Source organism: Delphinus delphis, chromosome 10, assembly GCF_949987515.2.
Source record: "Delphinus delphis chromosome 10, mDelDel1.2, whole genome shotgun sequence".
NCBI classification, from domain to species: Eukaryota; Metazoa; Chordata; class Mammalia; order Artiodactyla; family Delphinidae; genus Delphinus; species Delphinus delphis.
In genome coordinates, this window is record NC_082692.2 from 10,226,659 (window position 1) to 10,243,676 (window position 17,018).

The window sequence follows — 17,018 nt, forward strand, 5'->3', positions numbered from 1 at the left end:
TGAGGCTCAGGAAGGACATTACCTCTCCCAAAGCCACACAGTGCCACACTGCCAAGTTTTCCCAGTTAGTTTTGTGTATCACCACATCTTACATCATGATGCTCTTTGCTGGACCATGATTTCCCTGAATCAAAATATAGAACGAATTGCCTGTATATTACGTTCTCAGCGAAACCCCAAAAACATGCTATTTACTTTCACTTTTGTTGTTGTTCTTTCCCAGTTTCAGGTATCAAAATGTCCAACTTCTTCATTTGGCTTCTCCCTGCTCCAATATAAACTTCTGCAGAACTGTACGTTTGCAAAGCCAGATACCATCAACCAAATAGTCACTCACCCAAGCCTAATTTCAATTAGATAAAATGAGGCTGGTGATGCTTGACTTTTCCTAACAGTAAATAGAGTCATTTCTGTCATTTACATAATGCCCCAGAGCTTCCTCAACTCTAAACCAAATCAGTAGACCGAAATCATTTCTCTCCACGTTCAGGGGCGGAAACTTGGAGAAAAATGCAATCACATTTAATACAGTCTTCAGACAGGCATAGATAGAGAACAGACTTGAAGGAAGAACAGGAAATGCAGGGTTTGCTGGAGTTTCAGATGGTGACTGTCAAGTCCAAATACACAATTTCATTATCTGCAGCCCTATCTCTGCTAGTGTGGCAACCATGACCAGTGTGGCCCCGTTTCCTTCCCGCTCTCTCAGGCCTGTCCCAGCAGCCCTTCTCAACCTTGAGCAATTTGCTGACACTGTGAAGTAGGGCAGAAAAGGACATAGCGCTCCCAGTCTGCGGCTAATGATGCCAAACAAGTTGGGGCAAGACCAGTGTGCAGCAAGGTCAGGGCTCAATGAAACTCTGCAGCCTTATTCACTATCCCCAAAGCGCCATCCATCCCCCAGAGAGACTTTCCCCAGGGAGCCTGCACTACTATCTCCAAAAACCAGGGCAGGGACCATGAAAACAGACGTCGCCACATGACACACAAAGGCAACAGGTATTTTAACACAGCTCCCCTGCCAGGTGAACGACTCAAGGCCGTGGATGTCTTCTTTTCCCAAAGGCAGAGAGCCATCACGCCTCTGTGTCTGGCTGTGGCAGCATCCAAACCACCTGGGAGCTGGATGGAAATTCTGAATCTCAGGTCCCATCCTGGAATCTGCATTTTGACAAGATCCCCAGGTAATGCAACCGCAAATTAAAGTTTGAGAGGTACTGTGCTACTGCACGCAGGACAAAAATGTTCTGTATTGATCGACACATCCTCTTGATGAGCCAAGCATTCGTTCATTCGATGAAAAGCATTCGTTTGGCATTCAAGAAATATTTATAGTGTGCCTATGAGGTGACTCAGTGCCCGGCACTGTCTAGGGGAGATAAGGCAACTGGGTGAGCCGAGCAGACAAAGGCTCTACCCCCTCAAAGAACTTACATTCTAACTGGGGAGACAAATAACAAAGAGAAGAACAAGCAAACAAATGAAAGAGATTATCGCCAACCGTGATAAAGAGTTCACGTAGTCATTCTACGAGCACACTGGCGTGTGCAAAATGACATCTGCTCTCGATTATTCATTACAAGTTGGTATAAGCAAAAGGTTGAAAACAGGAGAAAATACTTGCAAATGAATCAACGGACAAAGGATTCATCTCCAAAATATATGAACAGCTCATGCAGCTCAATATTAAAAAAAACAAACAACCCAATTCAAAAAATGGGCAGAAGACCTAAATAGATATTTCTCCAAAGAAGATATACAGATGGCCAAGAAGCACATGAAAAGCTGCTCAACATCACTAATTATTAGAGAAATGCAAATCAAAACTACAATGAGGTATCACCTCACACCAGTTAGAATGGGCATCATCAGAAAATCTACAAACAACAAATGCTGGAGAGGGTGTGGAGAAAAGGGGACCCTCTTACACTGTTGGTGGGAAAGTAAATTCATATAGCCACTATGGAGAACAGTATGGAGGTTCCTTAAAAAACTAAAAATAGAATTACCTTACGACCCAGCAATCCCACTACTGGGCATATACCCAGAGAAAACCATAATTCAAGAAGACACATGCATCCCAATGTTCATTGCAGCACTATTTACAATAGCCAGGACATGGGAGCGACCTAAATGCCCATCGACAGACGAATGGATAAAGAAGATGTGGTACATATATACGATGGAATATTACTCAGCCATAAAAAGGAACAAAATTGGGTCATTTGTAGAGACATGGATGGACCTAGAGGCTGTCGTACAGAGTGAAGTGAGTCAGAAAGAGAGAAACAAATACCATATATTAACACATATATGTGGACTCTAGAAAAATGGTACAGATGAACTGGTTTGCAAGGCATAAATAGAGACACGGATGTAGAGAACAAATGTATGGACACCAAGCGGGGAAAGGGGGAGGGGATGTGGTGGGATGAACTGGGAGATTAGGATTGACATATATACACTAATATGTATAAAATAGATAATAAGAGCCTGCTGTATAAAAAAATAAAATAAAACAAAAACAAAAGTTTGGAAACAACCTAAATGTTGAATAATAGGGAACTGCTTAAGTAAATTTTGGTTTATCCCATACAGTGAAATACTACGCAGCCAAAAACAGGAGCGAGGATACTTTTACCTTCTGAGTTTTAAATATACATCTATGTGTATATATACACAAATTTTCAAGATCATATTGTTGCATGGTGAAAGCAAAGTATATAACAGTGAGTATAAGATGTTACTAATTGTGTGAAAAGTATTTTTCAAATTCTCAACACACATATTCACCAGTCCATACTTAGAAAAGTCATCAAAAGGAGACAAAAAAACTTGTAACCGTGATTGCCTCCAGTTGAAGGATGGGGCTGGGGAACACCTCCTCTTCACTGTGTACTATTTCAAGTGTGTTAGAGCACTTGAAACTTGTACCACGTGAATCTATAACCTATTTATAATAACTAAATAAAAGCTACTTTTTAAGCAAATGCGTTAAAGTAAGTGCAAGAAAAGGCAGAGGCACGCAGTGCTGAGACTACAGAAGAGTACGGGTGGGGGCGGGATTGAGGAAGGGGAAGGATTCCGGGAGGAGATACCACTGGGGCTGAGGCTGGATGAACAGGCATCCACCACACACACGAGGCAGAAGGGTACTCCTGACAGAGGCAGGGACACATGAAGGAACAAGGGCCTTTCCGGGAAACACCTGCAGTTTGGTTTAGCTGAAGCGCGTGGGGTTCCAGAACCACCAGCAGGACATGAGGCTGGGCAGGCTCGTCAGGGGCCAGGTCTTGCCTGTCATGCCGAGAAGCTGGGGCTTTTCCTAGAAGTGATGAAATGGGGGAGCAGTAACGTGATCAGGTCTGCAGTTCTTCAAAATAATCCTGGCAGCAGAGTGGAAGGTGGACAGAGGCAAGGGTGGCGAGGGGCAGACTGAAGCCTAATTCAGATGCAGTCAGGGCCTAGCTCCTTCTACGGAGGAAGCAATGATGCAGAAGAGGGAACAGATACAAGAGGGACGGGGGGTTGGCATCAACCAGATTTGGGAACTGATTCCGTGAGTGGGGTAGACACACAACAAAGGATCCCTCCAACCATCTCACCTGGGCTGCCACTCTCTGACAGAAGTAAGTGCAAAAGGAGCAAGTTTAGGGCATGGGAGAGGAAGCAATGACTTGGGGGGAGACACATGTCCTTGAGCAACTCAACTCCAGCCTCATCTGTAAGATGGGGCAAACAGCTACCTTCAAGGATTATTTTAGTCAAGAAATGAAACATTTCATATAGAGCACTTACCACGCTGCACACAGTAGGTACGTAACAAGAGGCGGCCCTGGATGCTGCAGAAATTATACATTGCAGAAAAGTCTCTCCAACCGAGAAATGCCTAGTTCGCTTAGGAAGGGATTTCAAGGAAATTTTTAGAAATCAAAGGAGGATGTTGTGATTCAACTGACTGCAAGTTTTATGCCTCCATACTGGCCACAGCCCCTCACCTCGACAGGCCCATGACCAGTAATGGATCCAGGGCCACAGATCTCTCACCACTGCCGGGCAAGCAACTCAAAGGAGGACAGGACGACAAGGCCAGGACTAGTCAAGGTTGGCTTGTTTCAACATGAGGCAACCACTAATATCTACAAACCTCCAACGGCCAGACCGGCCCAATAACTGTTCGGGGTTTCTCACTTCCTGTGTCGTATGTGTTGAACCTCTAACTGTGACAGCACACAGCACACCAAGATGACCGCCCCACCGGGTACTCGCAGGTACAATGGGAAGAAGAGCCATGTCTGGGGATTTTCCACTGAAGATGAAGCCCTGGAACAAGCCTACGGTCCAGCCACATGTAAACCCAAAGCCTCCGCGTTTCCTACAAGCAGAGACTACCTGAGAATCAGGTAGTCTGATCACCTGTGAAATCAGGAATTAAAAGAAAAGTAAAAAGCCCAAGACTTAGCACGAAAATATGAACAAACCCCTATTCCTCAGTCATGATGATTAAACCAAGGCTATTTCTTACGCCTGACCCTTGGTTTTGAAAAGGTAACCCACCTCAGTCTTGTCAAGGAAAAAAAAATAATCATAGGGGTTTTTGAAAATAAGAACAGAAGAAGTATCCAGTAATGTATAATTTGTGCCACTTCCCAAAGCCAGAGCCCCCAAATGCTTTCATAGCTAAAGTACCAGAGATGGTCAGAAAACAGGAACATCCCTGCTTCCCAAATTGCCACCCTCCAGAAGACTTGCTCTAGGGCTGCTCTGCGGGTCTGACCTGGAGGGCTGTGCTGGGGTGGGGATGGGAGGGGGAGGGCGGGATGTGACAACAAGGTCTTTCTGATGTGATAGGTCGTAAGCCCTCTAGCAGAGACGGGGCTCGAGACGGACCCATCTTACATGAATTGCCCTCCTAGATTTATGCTATAAGATGGTGATCATTTACTGAATACGCACAGATCCACTGTGAGCACAGACGTAAGCTACCCAACGTACATATTCGATCAAACAGAAGAGAAATATTGGCCAGAGCCTAATGACATTCCATTCAAGGCCAAAGAAAACAGGCAACAAAGGTCAGAAGCTTAATAAAATTAACATGAAAACGGACAGCCTTGGATGGTCTCCTTAGGAATCTTCAGATGTCCCATCCGAGTCAACAACAGAATGGAATGGCCTGATGAAAGTGGTTTTCTAGGGAGAAAGAGTTCTACATTCTGGTCATAATTCTTGGAAGATAGAATTAAAATATATGTACATGTCACCTACCCTAAATCCATGCCTGTTTTAAAAAATAAAACATTCTTTCCAAGATTGCATAAATTACCCTTGGTTTCTGTTCCTTCCCAGTTCTTGACTTCTAACTCTTTTGCCTTCTTAGCTTTGTCTCTTTCCTGGCCAACAAAAAATTCCAACTTTCAAGGGTGGGCAATAACATTTTCTCGGGACCTAAGGAGTGAGCAGCCTTCCTGGTTCGTGTGAGGACTGCTGATGGACAAAAAAACATGCACTTCTTCCTCTTGGCACGGCAGGGACTCTGATACTCTGCCCTGAGATAGTCCAGTCGTCCTGGGTAAGGTGGGGGAACCCGACGGTGAAGGCTGGTAAGCTCACCCCCAACCTGCCTGTCACCAGGCCTAGGAACTACTCCTGCGGGGAATTAAGGTGGGACTATTGCATGCTTCCACGTGAAACTGGCAGCATGGGGCCTTTCCCCACACAAAGCATCCGTGCCTCTGGAACTACTGCGCTCATCCCCTAAAATTCTAAGATCCTACTCCAAATCTGCGCGGAAGACAATTCTCGGGCTGCCGCACTCGAAAGTTAACTCCCTCTGCTTTTATCAAATTAGCCTTTACTAACCTATGACCACCACCACCCGCCACGAAGACGTCCTAATAGATCCCCCGCCCCCATCCAACCACTCTCACCATCCTTGCTTTCAGCGAAGAGGAAATAATTCCAGCTAACTGTCACATCTCTATAATCTCCCACTAAACTAACTCCCAGCAGGAAGAAAGAAACTATCCTAGCAGGGCGCCACAGCTGCTGACTGTCAGGCAGTCGATTGCCCCCAGGAAAACCCGAGACACGTGTGGGCCCTTTATTCCGGCGTTCCTGGGCGCGCACTCGCCTCTCGCAGGCGCGCACGCACGCACGCACACACTCGGGCACTGCACACTCAGCCGGCGACTTAGTTTTGTCTCCCTCAGAGCAGCCCGTCCCCAATCTTAAGAATTTCCTCAGCCTGGTCGACTTCCCCGGAACACACGCGCCTCCTGCAGCCTGGGCGCCACGCGCGTGTGAAAGCGCGCCCGGGTGGTGCCAGAAGGGAGAAGGGAAGCGTAGGTGTGGGGAAGGCCAGGGATAAGGAAGGAGAAAGCTCCGAGTGGGATGTGGGATCTCAGGTGCCCGGGTCGGCGTAGATGCCATGTAAGCTTCCGGGATGAAGAGAGGGCAAGAGGAGAAAAGAAGCAGGGGATGAAAGGAGCGAGGCTGGGGATGGGGTGGCGGAGGGGGAGGGGTCGCTCACCCAAGGTCTTGACTGCGATCTGCCTGGTGAGGGGCGGCGGCAGGTTGATGCACACCAAGTCCACGTCCTGATGCAGCAGCACCTCGTCAATGCGGCTGGTGTAGAAGGGGACGCTCATCTCCTTGGCCAGCTCCTCCGCTTCCTCCTGCGTGCGGCCCCAGAGCGCCTTCACCGCGAAGCCCTCGTCTTTCAGCAGCGGGATGATGACACGGGCCGTGAGGCTGGTGCCGAACACGCCCACCCCGGGAAGCATGGCTGCTCCGGCCCGCCTGGTTCTGCTTTCAGCTCGGATCTCCGGTCGAACACGCGCACGCACAGCCCTCTAGCCAGTCCCGCAGCCGGCTCGCCGCGGTGCGCCAGCCGCCGTGCACCGGGCCAGGCGCCCGGGTGCCCAGAGCGCACGGAGCCGCAGGCGGAGCAGGCTCGGGCGCCTCAGTACGGTGACTGCTGCAGTGTCCGCCACGCGGGGCTCCAGTCCTTCCCGGAGGCGGCGGCAGGGACCCCCCGCGGCGCGCCTGCGGCCCCGAAGCCCCGCGGAGCCCGGGCTCAGGCGGCGTCCCCGCCACAGCGCGGGCCGGCTGCGTGCGCCCCGCCGAGGTCGCTCCATGGCCGGCTCATCCCCGCGCCCGTGCCGCCGCAGCCGGGACCGGCTCTCCCCCGCGTCGTTTCCGCAGCCTGCGAGTCGCACGCAGGAGCCTCGACACACTGCCACAGACCGGACCGGCCGGGCTGCGGGGGTCCCCTTCCTCCCCGCCCGCTGCTCCGAATGAAATGCACTGGCGACCAGCAGGAGGCCGGCTAAGCTGGAGGCTCTGAGGGCGCCGGGCGTGGATACGGAGCTGCAGCGCGGCGGCGGCGGTGGCGGCCACGACCTGGGGCCAGCCTTCTCATTCTGCTGCCATGTTCTCTCGCCGCGCGGCTCGGGCGGCCTCGGCCCGGGGGCAGGCTAGGGCTCCGGGATCCCGCGGGAGGGCGGAGTTGGCGAGTTTGGCTGTCAGCGGCCGGGGGTTCCTGCCCCGCCCCCGCCGCAGCGCCGCGCGCCATTGGCCGCCGCGCACCGCCCCCGCCCCCGCCGCCGCGGGCTCGGGGTGCGCGCTGCGCCCGGGCCCAGAACACGCCCGGCTCCTTCCCCGCCCCACCTAGCTCGCCTCCTGCCCTTCGCGTCTTCCCTTTCTTCGCTGTCCACCACCTCCTTCTTCCCCTCGCCTCATTCCAAGCCCCGCCCCAAACAAGCCAATACATCTATCGAGTCAGGGCGCGCCCTAATAGGCTAGTCATCTGTGCCTTGCAAGAGAGTAGCGGGCGCCCGGGCCCTGAGAAGGCCGGGGCACGCGGCCAGGTGTGAGCAGCGGGTAATTACCACCTCCGCTCCGAGAGCGTTTCCTCCGTGCCGGACATCACGCTAAAGAAGCTTTCCTTGCATTCTCCCTTATTCCTCGCATTCTCCCTTATTCCTCGCACCAACCTTAAGGTTATAGGAAACCCATATAACCGATGATGTAACTGAGTCCTGGGAAGCTTCAGGGACTTGCGCATGGTCGCGTAACAGGTAAGCAACAGGCCTGGGATCGGAATCCAGGCTCCAGAGTTTGGGTGGCGAGCGGGGGAGTTCTCCCCTGTCCTTCTAAGAGAGCCTCCAATCGTGCGCCACCCTCTCTGGCCGCGCACGCACCGTCCAGCCGCCTTCACACCAGACGGTGTTGTCTTGCTAAGCTCTCCTTCCCCGGGAGGTCGGCACGCGCCTAGACTTCGCTGTGCTGGGCGGCCCCAGTGGCGTAGGGGTCACCGAAGCGGCTGCGGCACGTGTGTGTCACGTCTGGGTTTGGAGACGGAGGGGTCGCTGGGCCAGAAGCCAAGCCAGCCTCTGGCCTCGGGCTTTGGTTCCTTCGCCGCCCCTTTCCGCGGCCTCCACTCTCCTGTTCCCTCACCTCAACCCTCTGCTCCCTTCCTCAGCCCTGGCGGAGGAGCTGCTGGGCCAGGCCGAGGCTCGCCCAGCGCCCCTGGAGCGGTGGGAACTCTGTGCACGTCTGGGTTCCTGCCATATCATCGGCACCTCTCATCCTGCCTGCCTGGCTCGTAGTAAGCGCTCAATAAATATTTGCTAAATAAATAAATGAATGTTCACTGAATGCCTGTTTTGCCCCCACTTGGTGGTAGGAGGGGTGACTCACGCTGAAAGGCAGGGGACCTGGCCTCTAGTCCAAAGTCTCTGGAGATGTCAGACGTCCTGTCATGAGCATCTCTCGTCTTCAGCACTCAGCTCAATGTGGCACAGGTCAGCCTGAACACAAGAGTGAAAAGTGTGATACTTGGAAGCTTTTAAAACAACAAAAGTAAACAAATGGGACCTAATGAAACTTAAAAGCTTTTGCACAGCAAAGGCAACCATAAACAAGACGAAAAGACAATCCTCAGAATGGGAGAAAATATGTGCAATGAAGCAACTGACAAAGGATTAATCTCCAAAATAGACAAGCAGCTCATGCAGCTCCATATCAAAAAATGAACAACCCAATCCAGAAATGGGCAGAAGACCTACATAGATATTTCTCCAAAGAAGACATACAGACTGCCAACAAACACATGAAAGGATGCTCAACATCACTAATCATTAGAGAAATGCAAATCAAAACTACAATGAGATATCACCTCACACCAGTCAGAATGGCCATCAAAAAATCTGCAAACAGTAAATGCTGGAGAGGGTGTGGAGAAAAGGAACCCTCTTGCACTGTTGGTGGGAACGTACATTGATACAGCCACTATGGAGAACAGTATGGAGGTTCCTTAAAAAACTAAAAATAGAACTACCATATGACCCAGCAATCCCACTACTGGGTATATACCCTGAGAAAACCATAATTCAAAACGAGTCATGTACCACAATATTCATTGAAGCACTGTTTACAATAGCCAGGACATGGAAGCAACCTAAGTGTCCACTGACAGATGAATAGATAAAGAAGATGTGGCACATATATACAATGGAATATTAGCCATAAAAAGAAACGAAATTGAGTTATTTGTAGTGAGGTGGATGGACCTAGAGTCTGTCATACAGAGTGAAGTAAATCAGAAAGAGAAAAACAAATACCGTATGCTAACACATATATATGGAATCTAAAAAAACAAAAACAAAAATGGTTCTGAAGAACCTAGGGGCAGGACAGGAATAAAGACGCAGATGTAGAGAATGGACTTGAGGACACGGGGAGGGGAAGGGTAAGCTAGAACGAAGTGAGAGAGTGGCGTGGACATATATACACTACCAGATGTAAAATAGATAGCTAGTGGGAAGCAGCCGCATAGCACAGGGAGATCAGCTCGGTGCTTTGTGACCACCTAGAGGGGTGGCATAGGGAGGGTGGGAGGGAGATTGCAAGAGGGAGGAGATATGGGGATATATGTATACATATAGCTGATTCACGTTGTTACACAGCAGAAACTAACACACCATTGTAAAGCAATTATACTCCAATAAAGATGTTAAAAAAATACAAATATAAATAAAATAAAACAACTTGTAACAGCTGGCAATGAGGTGGGGCGTGTGGAGAGAGCAGGTTACCAAAAAAGCCTGTGTATAACAGTACAGGGATGAGGCTGACCTCAGGGCCTTAGAAGAAAGGCACAGAGGACACAGTGCTGGGGTGGCTGAGACAGAAGGGGTGTTGCCATCAATACCGATGGCCTTCTTTAGAGCAGAGGTTTTCGAAGAACTGAGGCAGGAACGCCCACAGGGGCAGGGGTGCAGGCAATGAGGTTAGACAAGAGGCACCTTCTCAGTACCCAGAGGCCAGGTCACATGTCAATGATGGTACCGCTTACATGGAGCAGAGGATGTAGAATGTGGCATTGGGGCTGGAAGCAGAGCTGGAGCATGTGGGGTTGACTCCCGGCTGTGGTACTTACTAGCTGTAGGCTCTTAAGCAAATTACTTCACCTCTGGGCCAGTTTCATCTGTAAAATTGGAGGAATAGTGGCGTATACCGCCAAGGATTTGGGAGGAGTATATGAGTTAGTTTTATAAAGTCCTTAGTATGGTGTCTGGCACATAGTCAGCTCTACATAAATGTTAAGTAATTATGGAGACTGGGTCCGTTACCAACATCATTCCCTGATGGGAGAGACAATTGTACAAGGGCAGCAACATCTAGACACTAAGAGGAAGTTGTTTCTGTTCTTTTAAAGGGAACTCTATCCCTAACTGCAGTGTGAATAAAAATAAACCTTCCATCTACATAATATGAAAAGAAAATGATCACATTTAATTCACATAAGAAATGCATAAAATAAACATGATCCCCATTTCACAGAAGGTAAAACTGAATCCTGGCAGCAACTCAAGCTTACAGGTCTAAAACAGAATGCTTCATTTCCAACCCATCTCCCAAACCATTGCTCCCTCGATTATCCCCATCTCAACAAATGGTACCACCAACCCACCAGTTGGCCCAAAACCTTGGAACCATTCAGGACTCCCCTCTCTCTTATACACCCTACAACCAAGCATCAGCAGGTCCTGTCTGCCCTGCTTTCACAGTACATCCAGAGTTTGACTGCTTCGCTGCCGTGGTGGGGAGCCCGAGTCACCATCATCACTACCTGGACCACAGCATCCGTCTTCTCACCGCTCTACCTGCTTCCACTCGTGGTCACCATAGTGTGTATTCTCCACTCACAGCCGGAGTGATCTTTTAAAAGACAAGTCAGATCATGTCCCACCAGGCTTGACACCTACCAGTGAATAAACTCCAAAGGCCTCAGGATGGCCTGAAGAGCTCTACCTGACCTACCCACCCCACCCCTGCCTTGTGTATGTCCTACCACTTTCCTCCCCCCACCCCACCTACCAGCACACTGGCCTCCTCACGACGTACTATACAGACTGAGCCTGGGCCTTTGAACTCACTGTTTCCTCTGCCCACTCCCACCACCACCCCCTCACGTATCCACGTGGCCCATTCACTTTACTCAGGCCTCTGCTCAGATGTCCCCTCCTCAGGTCTCCTTGCCTGACCATCCTATCCAAAATGACCTCTGTCACATTTCATCCCTTTGTCTGGCTTTATTTTTCTTTATAGCTCCTCTCACCGCCTCACATTGTATTAGATACCTGTTTATCTGTTTATCATCCATTTGCCTCAATAAACTATAAACTTATTGAGATCAGAAGTTTGTGTGTCTTGTTCATTGCTGAATCCCCAGTGCCTGAAATTGTATCTGGCACCTGCTAGATGATATACATTTGTTGGACAAATGTTTATACATTCTTCTAATAACCATGTACTATTATGAGGATTGTATGAGTTAATATTTATGAACTCCTTAGAACTGTGCCACATGCCACATAACGGTTTAGGCCCTGGAAAAGTAAGGTTGAGGACAGCAGAGCCCTTGCCCCTGGTGGCCTGTTGACTGGGGACATGAATTACGATGGCAGTACGGCAACTCAGGCCAAGTAGGGGCCTGCGGGGGATGATCTGGGAGCAGAGAAAGGCTTTGAAATCAGAATGGGAAGCCTTTGAAGGCTTTCAGAGAGAGGAGTGAGCTGGACCCAGGCTTTGAAAGCCTTGCTGGAGTTAGCTAGAAGAAAGAGGGGAGGGAGGCTGAAAACAAGCTAACTCAAGGTGGGAGGGTCTGTGTGAAGGAGGCCAGGATGTGATGGGGAATCACTGAGAGACTTAAAGCAGACAGTGCACTATCAGATTGGCATTTTAGAACCATCGCTCAGGCTCTGTTATGGAGGATGGATTGCACCCATCACAGCCCTGCAAGGAGACCACTGCAGTAACCCGAGCGTGAAGGAAGGAGACTGAGCAAAGGCGGCAGGCGGGGGACTGAGGATGTGGGCACAGGTGCCTGTGATAAAACAGGGCACTTTGGGCTTCCCTGGTGGCGCAGTGGTTGAGAGTCCGCCTGCCGATGCAGGGGACACGTGTTCGTGCCCCGGTCCGGGAAGATCCCACATGCCGCGGAGCGGCTGGGCCCGTGAGCCATGGCCGCTGAGACTGCGCGTCCGGAGCCTGTGCTCCGCAACCGGAGAGGCCACAGCAGTGAGAGGCCCGCGTACCGCAAAAAAAACCCCAAACAAAACAGGGCACTTTGTGCTACAGCAAGGGGATGAAATCTCGGCCCCGGGAGTTGGGGCAACTTCCCAGCCTGGGGCTAACAGAGAAGCTGGGTGGACATTTGTTTCTCACCAGCTCGGCAGGTCTTGCTTGATCAGCGCTGAGCTGGGGAGGATTACACATCAATTCTGAGATTCTGATAACACAGACCTCTGAACCATAGCGCTTATACACACGATACCCTCCGACACATCTTACGGTTATTCCTGACATTCTGCCTGTGAAACCCCCTTTAACCTGGATCCTGAATCCCAGCACAACCTGACATTTTGATATTTTAAAACAGTTCTGAAAATAGGCCTAGAATTTTCTTTCCCCTCAATCCATGGATTAGCTGCCAACCTCTACTGTTTGCATTTGGGTGAAGATTTCAGGCCCTATTTTAATTTCAGATAATTGTCATGTGACTCCCCAAAAAACATTGTCAACCTTCTTTTAGAAATGAAAAGAGAAAGGATTTATTTTTTATTCACAGCCCTAGCATGATGATGAAATGGAATTTTTCTCATATTAATTTAGCTTTAATGATAATTTAAACTATTTTTCATTATAAAAGTCACTTACACATATTACAGAAATTTCAGAAAACAAGATGACTCCTACCTTAATCTCTCTATCGTTACATAGCTGCTGTAAATAACTTGGTTTATTTGCTTCCACAATTTTGGAACTATTTTAATGAAAACGAGAAAGTCTTGCTATTTAGATTTGTTTATTCCTCTGATATAGAGTAGAAACAGGCTTTGGATATTTTTAGGTGAGTGTCCATAAATACCCAATATCCTTATAAATCTTAGCATTTGTGGAATGAAATCCGTTTGCTCTTTGTAGAAATAGAGCTTTGCCAAGTTGAAAAACTAGCATAGTTATGACTGCCGAAGATTCTAGAGCAGTTCTACTAAACAGTTCTAATATGCATCATGCTGAAATTTATACCCAAATTTGTTTCCATCAGTAGAGTTTTTTTTAAAGTACCTATTTATCATTATACTTTCAGTTCTGGGTTTTTGTTGTTGTTGTTAATAGCTACCATTTATTGGGTGCTGCTATACATGAGGCAGAAGCTAAGCACGTTGTATGCTTCTACTCCTCAGAGCTTTTTCAGGTTAAGTACAATTATCCCCATTATTCCAAATAAAGAAACTGCTACGTAAAAAATTTGCGATACCACGGCCCCTATTTTGCCCTGACGGTGGGGCACTTGGCCCTCTAGAGAAGATGGAGATGGACACACACTTGCCTTTCTCTTCTTTGTCCCCTTCCCCTAACGAAGGGCAACTGACCCCCAGAGGAGGGCTTCACTAGAGCTGCCATCCAGGTCAGGAGAGAGGTGCCCCGCTGTGCCGCTGCTCCCGGGGAACAGGGGCAGGGACAGTACTGCCCACTGTCATCCCCAGGTTGCCCGCAGTAGCCTCCTAACAGCACTGACCCTTACACTCTTGACACCTCTGATCTGTAAGTAATCAGAGAGAACTTTGCAAAGCATGTCACTGACTTGTTTCAAACCCTCCGCTGCTTTCCTCCTGCCCTTGCAGCACAATCTAAACCCCTCTATGTGTCCCGGGAGGCTCTCTGCTCTGTCCCTCCCCTCCGTGTCTGATACCACTCGCTCTCCAGCTGAGTGTCAGTCACACTCGCCTCCTCTTGATTCTGCATTCTTGCCTGGTTCTCTCCTGCCTTAAGACCTTTGCACTTTCTGTTCCCTCTGCTGTCAGTGCGGCTCCTTGGCCCTCCATTCACCTGCTGGCTTATTCTCAGCCTTTTGGACTCAACTCACATGTGGCATCCTCCCCACTGCAATGATGGTAGATTCTTTCCAACCCGCTTTGGGCTGCTTTCCAACACCGCCCTTCTTAATTCCATTCAGCCATGTACACAATCTTCTGGAGTTTGCTTCCTTGACCACTGCCTGTCTCTCCTGGCTGGAATATAAGCTCTTTGCACCCAAAACTCTTGTTGGCCTCATTTATTGCTATATTTCCATGGCCTAAAACAGTACTTGGTACCTTACTGATACATAATAAATCTTTGGTGAATAATTAATCACACAGTAAAATGTTCTAATACCACACAATGGCATGGAAAAATGATTATAGCATAATGTTATATTTAAAAAGCCAAGAAGACAACACTGCATATATATATTATTGCAACTCTATATTTTTTTAATTGGGGTAAAATATTCATAAAATTTTCCATTTTCATAATCTTACTGTACAGTTCAATGGCATTAAGTCCATTCGCATTGTTGTGCATTCAACTACATATTTTTTCACCATCTTTTTTGGAGTATAATTGCTTTACAATGTCGTGTTAGTTTCTGCTGTATAACAAGGTCAATCAGCTAGCTATATGCATACATATATCCCCATATCCCCTCCCTCTTGCGTCTCCCTCCCACCCTCCCTATCCCACCCTTCTAAGTGGTCACAAAGCACGGAGCTGATCTCCCTGTGCTATGCAGCTGCTTCCCACTAGCTATCTATTTTACATTTGGTAGTGTATATATGTCCATGCCACTCTCTCACTTCGTCCCAGCTTACCCTTCCCTCCCCGCCGTGTCCCCCATGTCTGCGTCTTTATTCCTGTCCCGCCCCTAGGTTCATCAGAACCATTTTATTCTTTTGGATTCCATATATATGATCAACTACATATTTTTAAGAAGAAATAACCTACGAAATAAAAACTGCTTCTTTCTACATGACTGTATTTTCCTTTTTTTCTTACATTTGAAATAAAGGAAAAAAAAAACATGTAAAGGTATAAATGAACTAACAGCTCTGGTCCCATGCTCAGAAATTTCTTTCATCTCCAGGTCCAACTCTGAGTAAATGAACTCGTTGAGGCAGGGAGCCTAAATACGTCTAGCTAGTTACCAGTCCTCTGAAATACAAAAAGAATAGTTGACTCAACTAGGTGGTTTAACGACAGATTTCTTATGTGTTGCTCACCAGGCCAAGAGAAACTCAGATGCCCCTTAAAGCACCACCACCAAACCTGTGGCTCTTGGAGGGTGGAAATGGGTTTAAAGTAAGTACGCAGGTGCTTGGGTATCGCAAGTTTAAGTGGAAAATACAGAACTTTTCTTCTTGATGTGTGAAAATCCTCAGGACACTTAGCCTCTTCAGGCCCATGATTCTCTGGAATAATGCTTTTCTGTGTAACTTTCGGCTACTTCTGTCAGCATGTGAAGGCATGGGGGCAGACGGTAGAATTGCTCCATAAATAAACAAAGTATGTAGGGTGCTTTTATCGGACAGATCAATAAGTACATAGGAAAACTCTTCAGCATCCCAAATCATTAACACACTGCTTACATACACAGATTAGCACACTAGAAGAGTAACCCTTGTAACAGTCTGGCAGAAAGTAAATACTACTGGGGAGAGAATGATGTGGCCTTTGCAATTCAGATTTTAGGAACAGTTTCTGGTTTAAAGGGTAAGCACATAAAACAATATATGCTCCATTTTAAAGAAGTCACTATTTACTCACCAAGGCAACATACAGAACCCAAAAGTCAATCACTTGAGCTATACGTATCGGGGCAGAGATACCATAATGTAGACTGTGGCCCTGTAGTTACGTGGTCCAAAGGGCTGAGAGACACAGGGCTTGTTCTTACACAGAGGGAATCAGGGGCAAATTGTGGCCTGGGACAATAATAGCAGAAAGGACATGGCATGCAACTCAAGCACAATGGGAGTAGAAGGAAACCAAGGCCATTCATTCATTCATTCATTCACTCAGCCAGGGATGATAGTAAAACTATTTAATATCTGGTATATCATGGGCACAAACCAATGCAAACAAACGCCGGTACCCCTGGAGCAGAGACTCGGAGGCCCCCTGCTAGATCAAACAGCAACAGGTTAGCTGCTGAGTCCTGGTCAGGCCCGGGAGACCTGGTGGAGAGGTCAGGGCTGTGGGGTGACAGCACTCAAAGCTCAGGGCAGCCGCTGACCATTTCCACGAGCCATACAACCAGGCTGCGTACGTGCGTGCCAGCTGACCAGCGGCCCTACATTCAATGTAGGGTCATTTCCCGCCTGCTCTGTGTGGGTCCCCTAAATGCTCACTGGGAATACAGAGCTGAAAGATGCCATTGTGTCCCTCAGGGAGCTCACGGCCTTGGGCATCAGACAGACAAGCAAACAGGCACTTGCAATGTAGTATGTGGGGAGCATAAAACTACAGTTTGTGACACACACACAAACCACGGGGGAGGGAGGCAGAGGCAGAGGAGAGGTGGTGGTCAAGTTAGTAGAAAGGAATAGGAAATGCTCCTTGCCTCAATAAAATGAATTTAGACCCTCTCTAGTAAGCAATGGAGGGACAGTCCACACAGGGGCGGG

The 17,018-nt window shown here is 48.5% G+C and overlaps 1 protein-coding gene across 1 annotated transcript in view; it reads right to left on the minus strand.

Annotated features, from left to right (window-relative positions):
* The window catches only part of GFOD1 (Gfo/Idh/MocA-like oxidoreductase domain containing 1), a 101,331-nt gene extending 94,546 nt beyond the window's left edge, over window positions 1-6,785 (minus strand). The window contains exon 1 of the mRNA XM_060023620.1: window positions 6,533-6,785. Within this exon, the coding sequence (XP_059879603.1) occupies window positions 6,533-6,785 (253 nt within the window). The remainder of the gene's footprint in view (window positions 1-6,532) is intronic.
* Window positions 6,786-17,018: the final 10,233 nt, after the last annotated feature.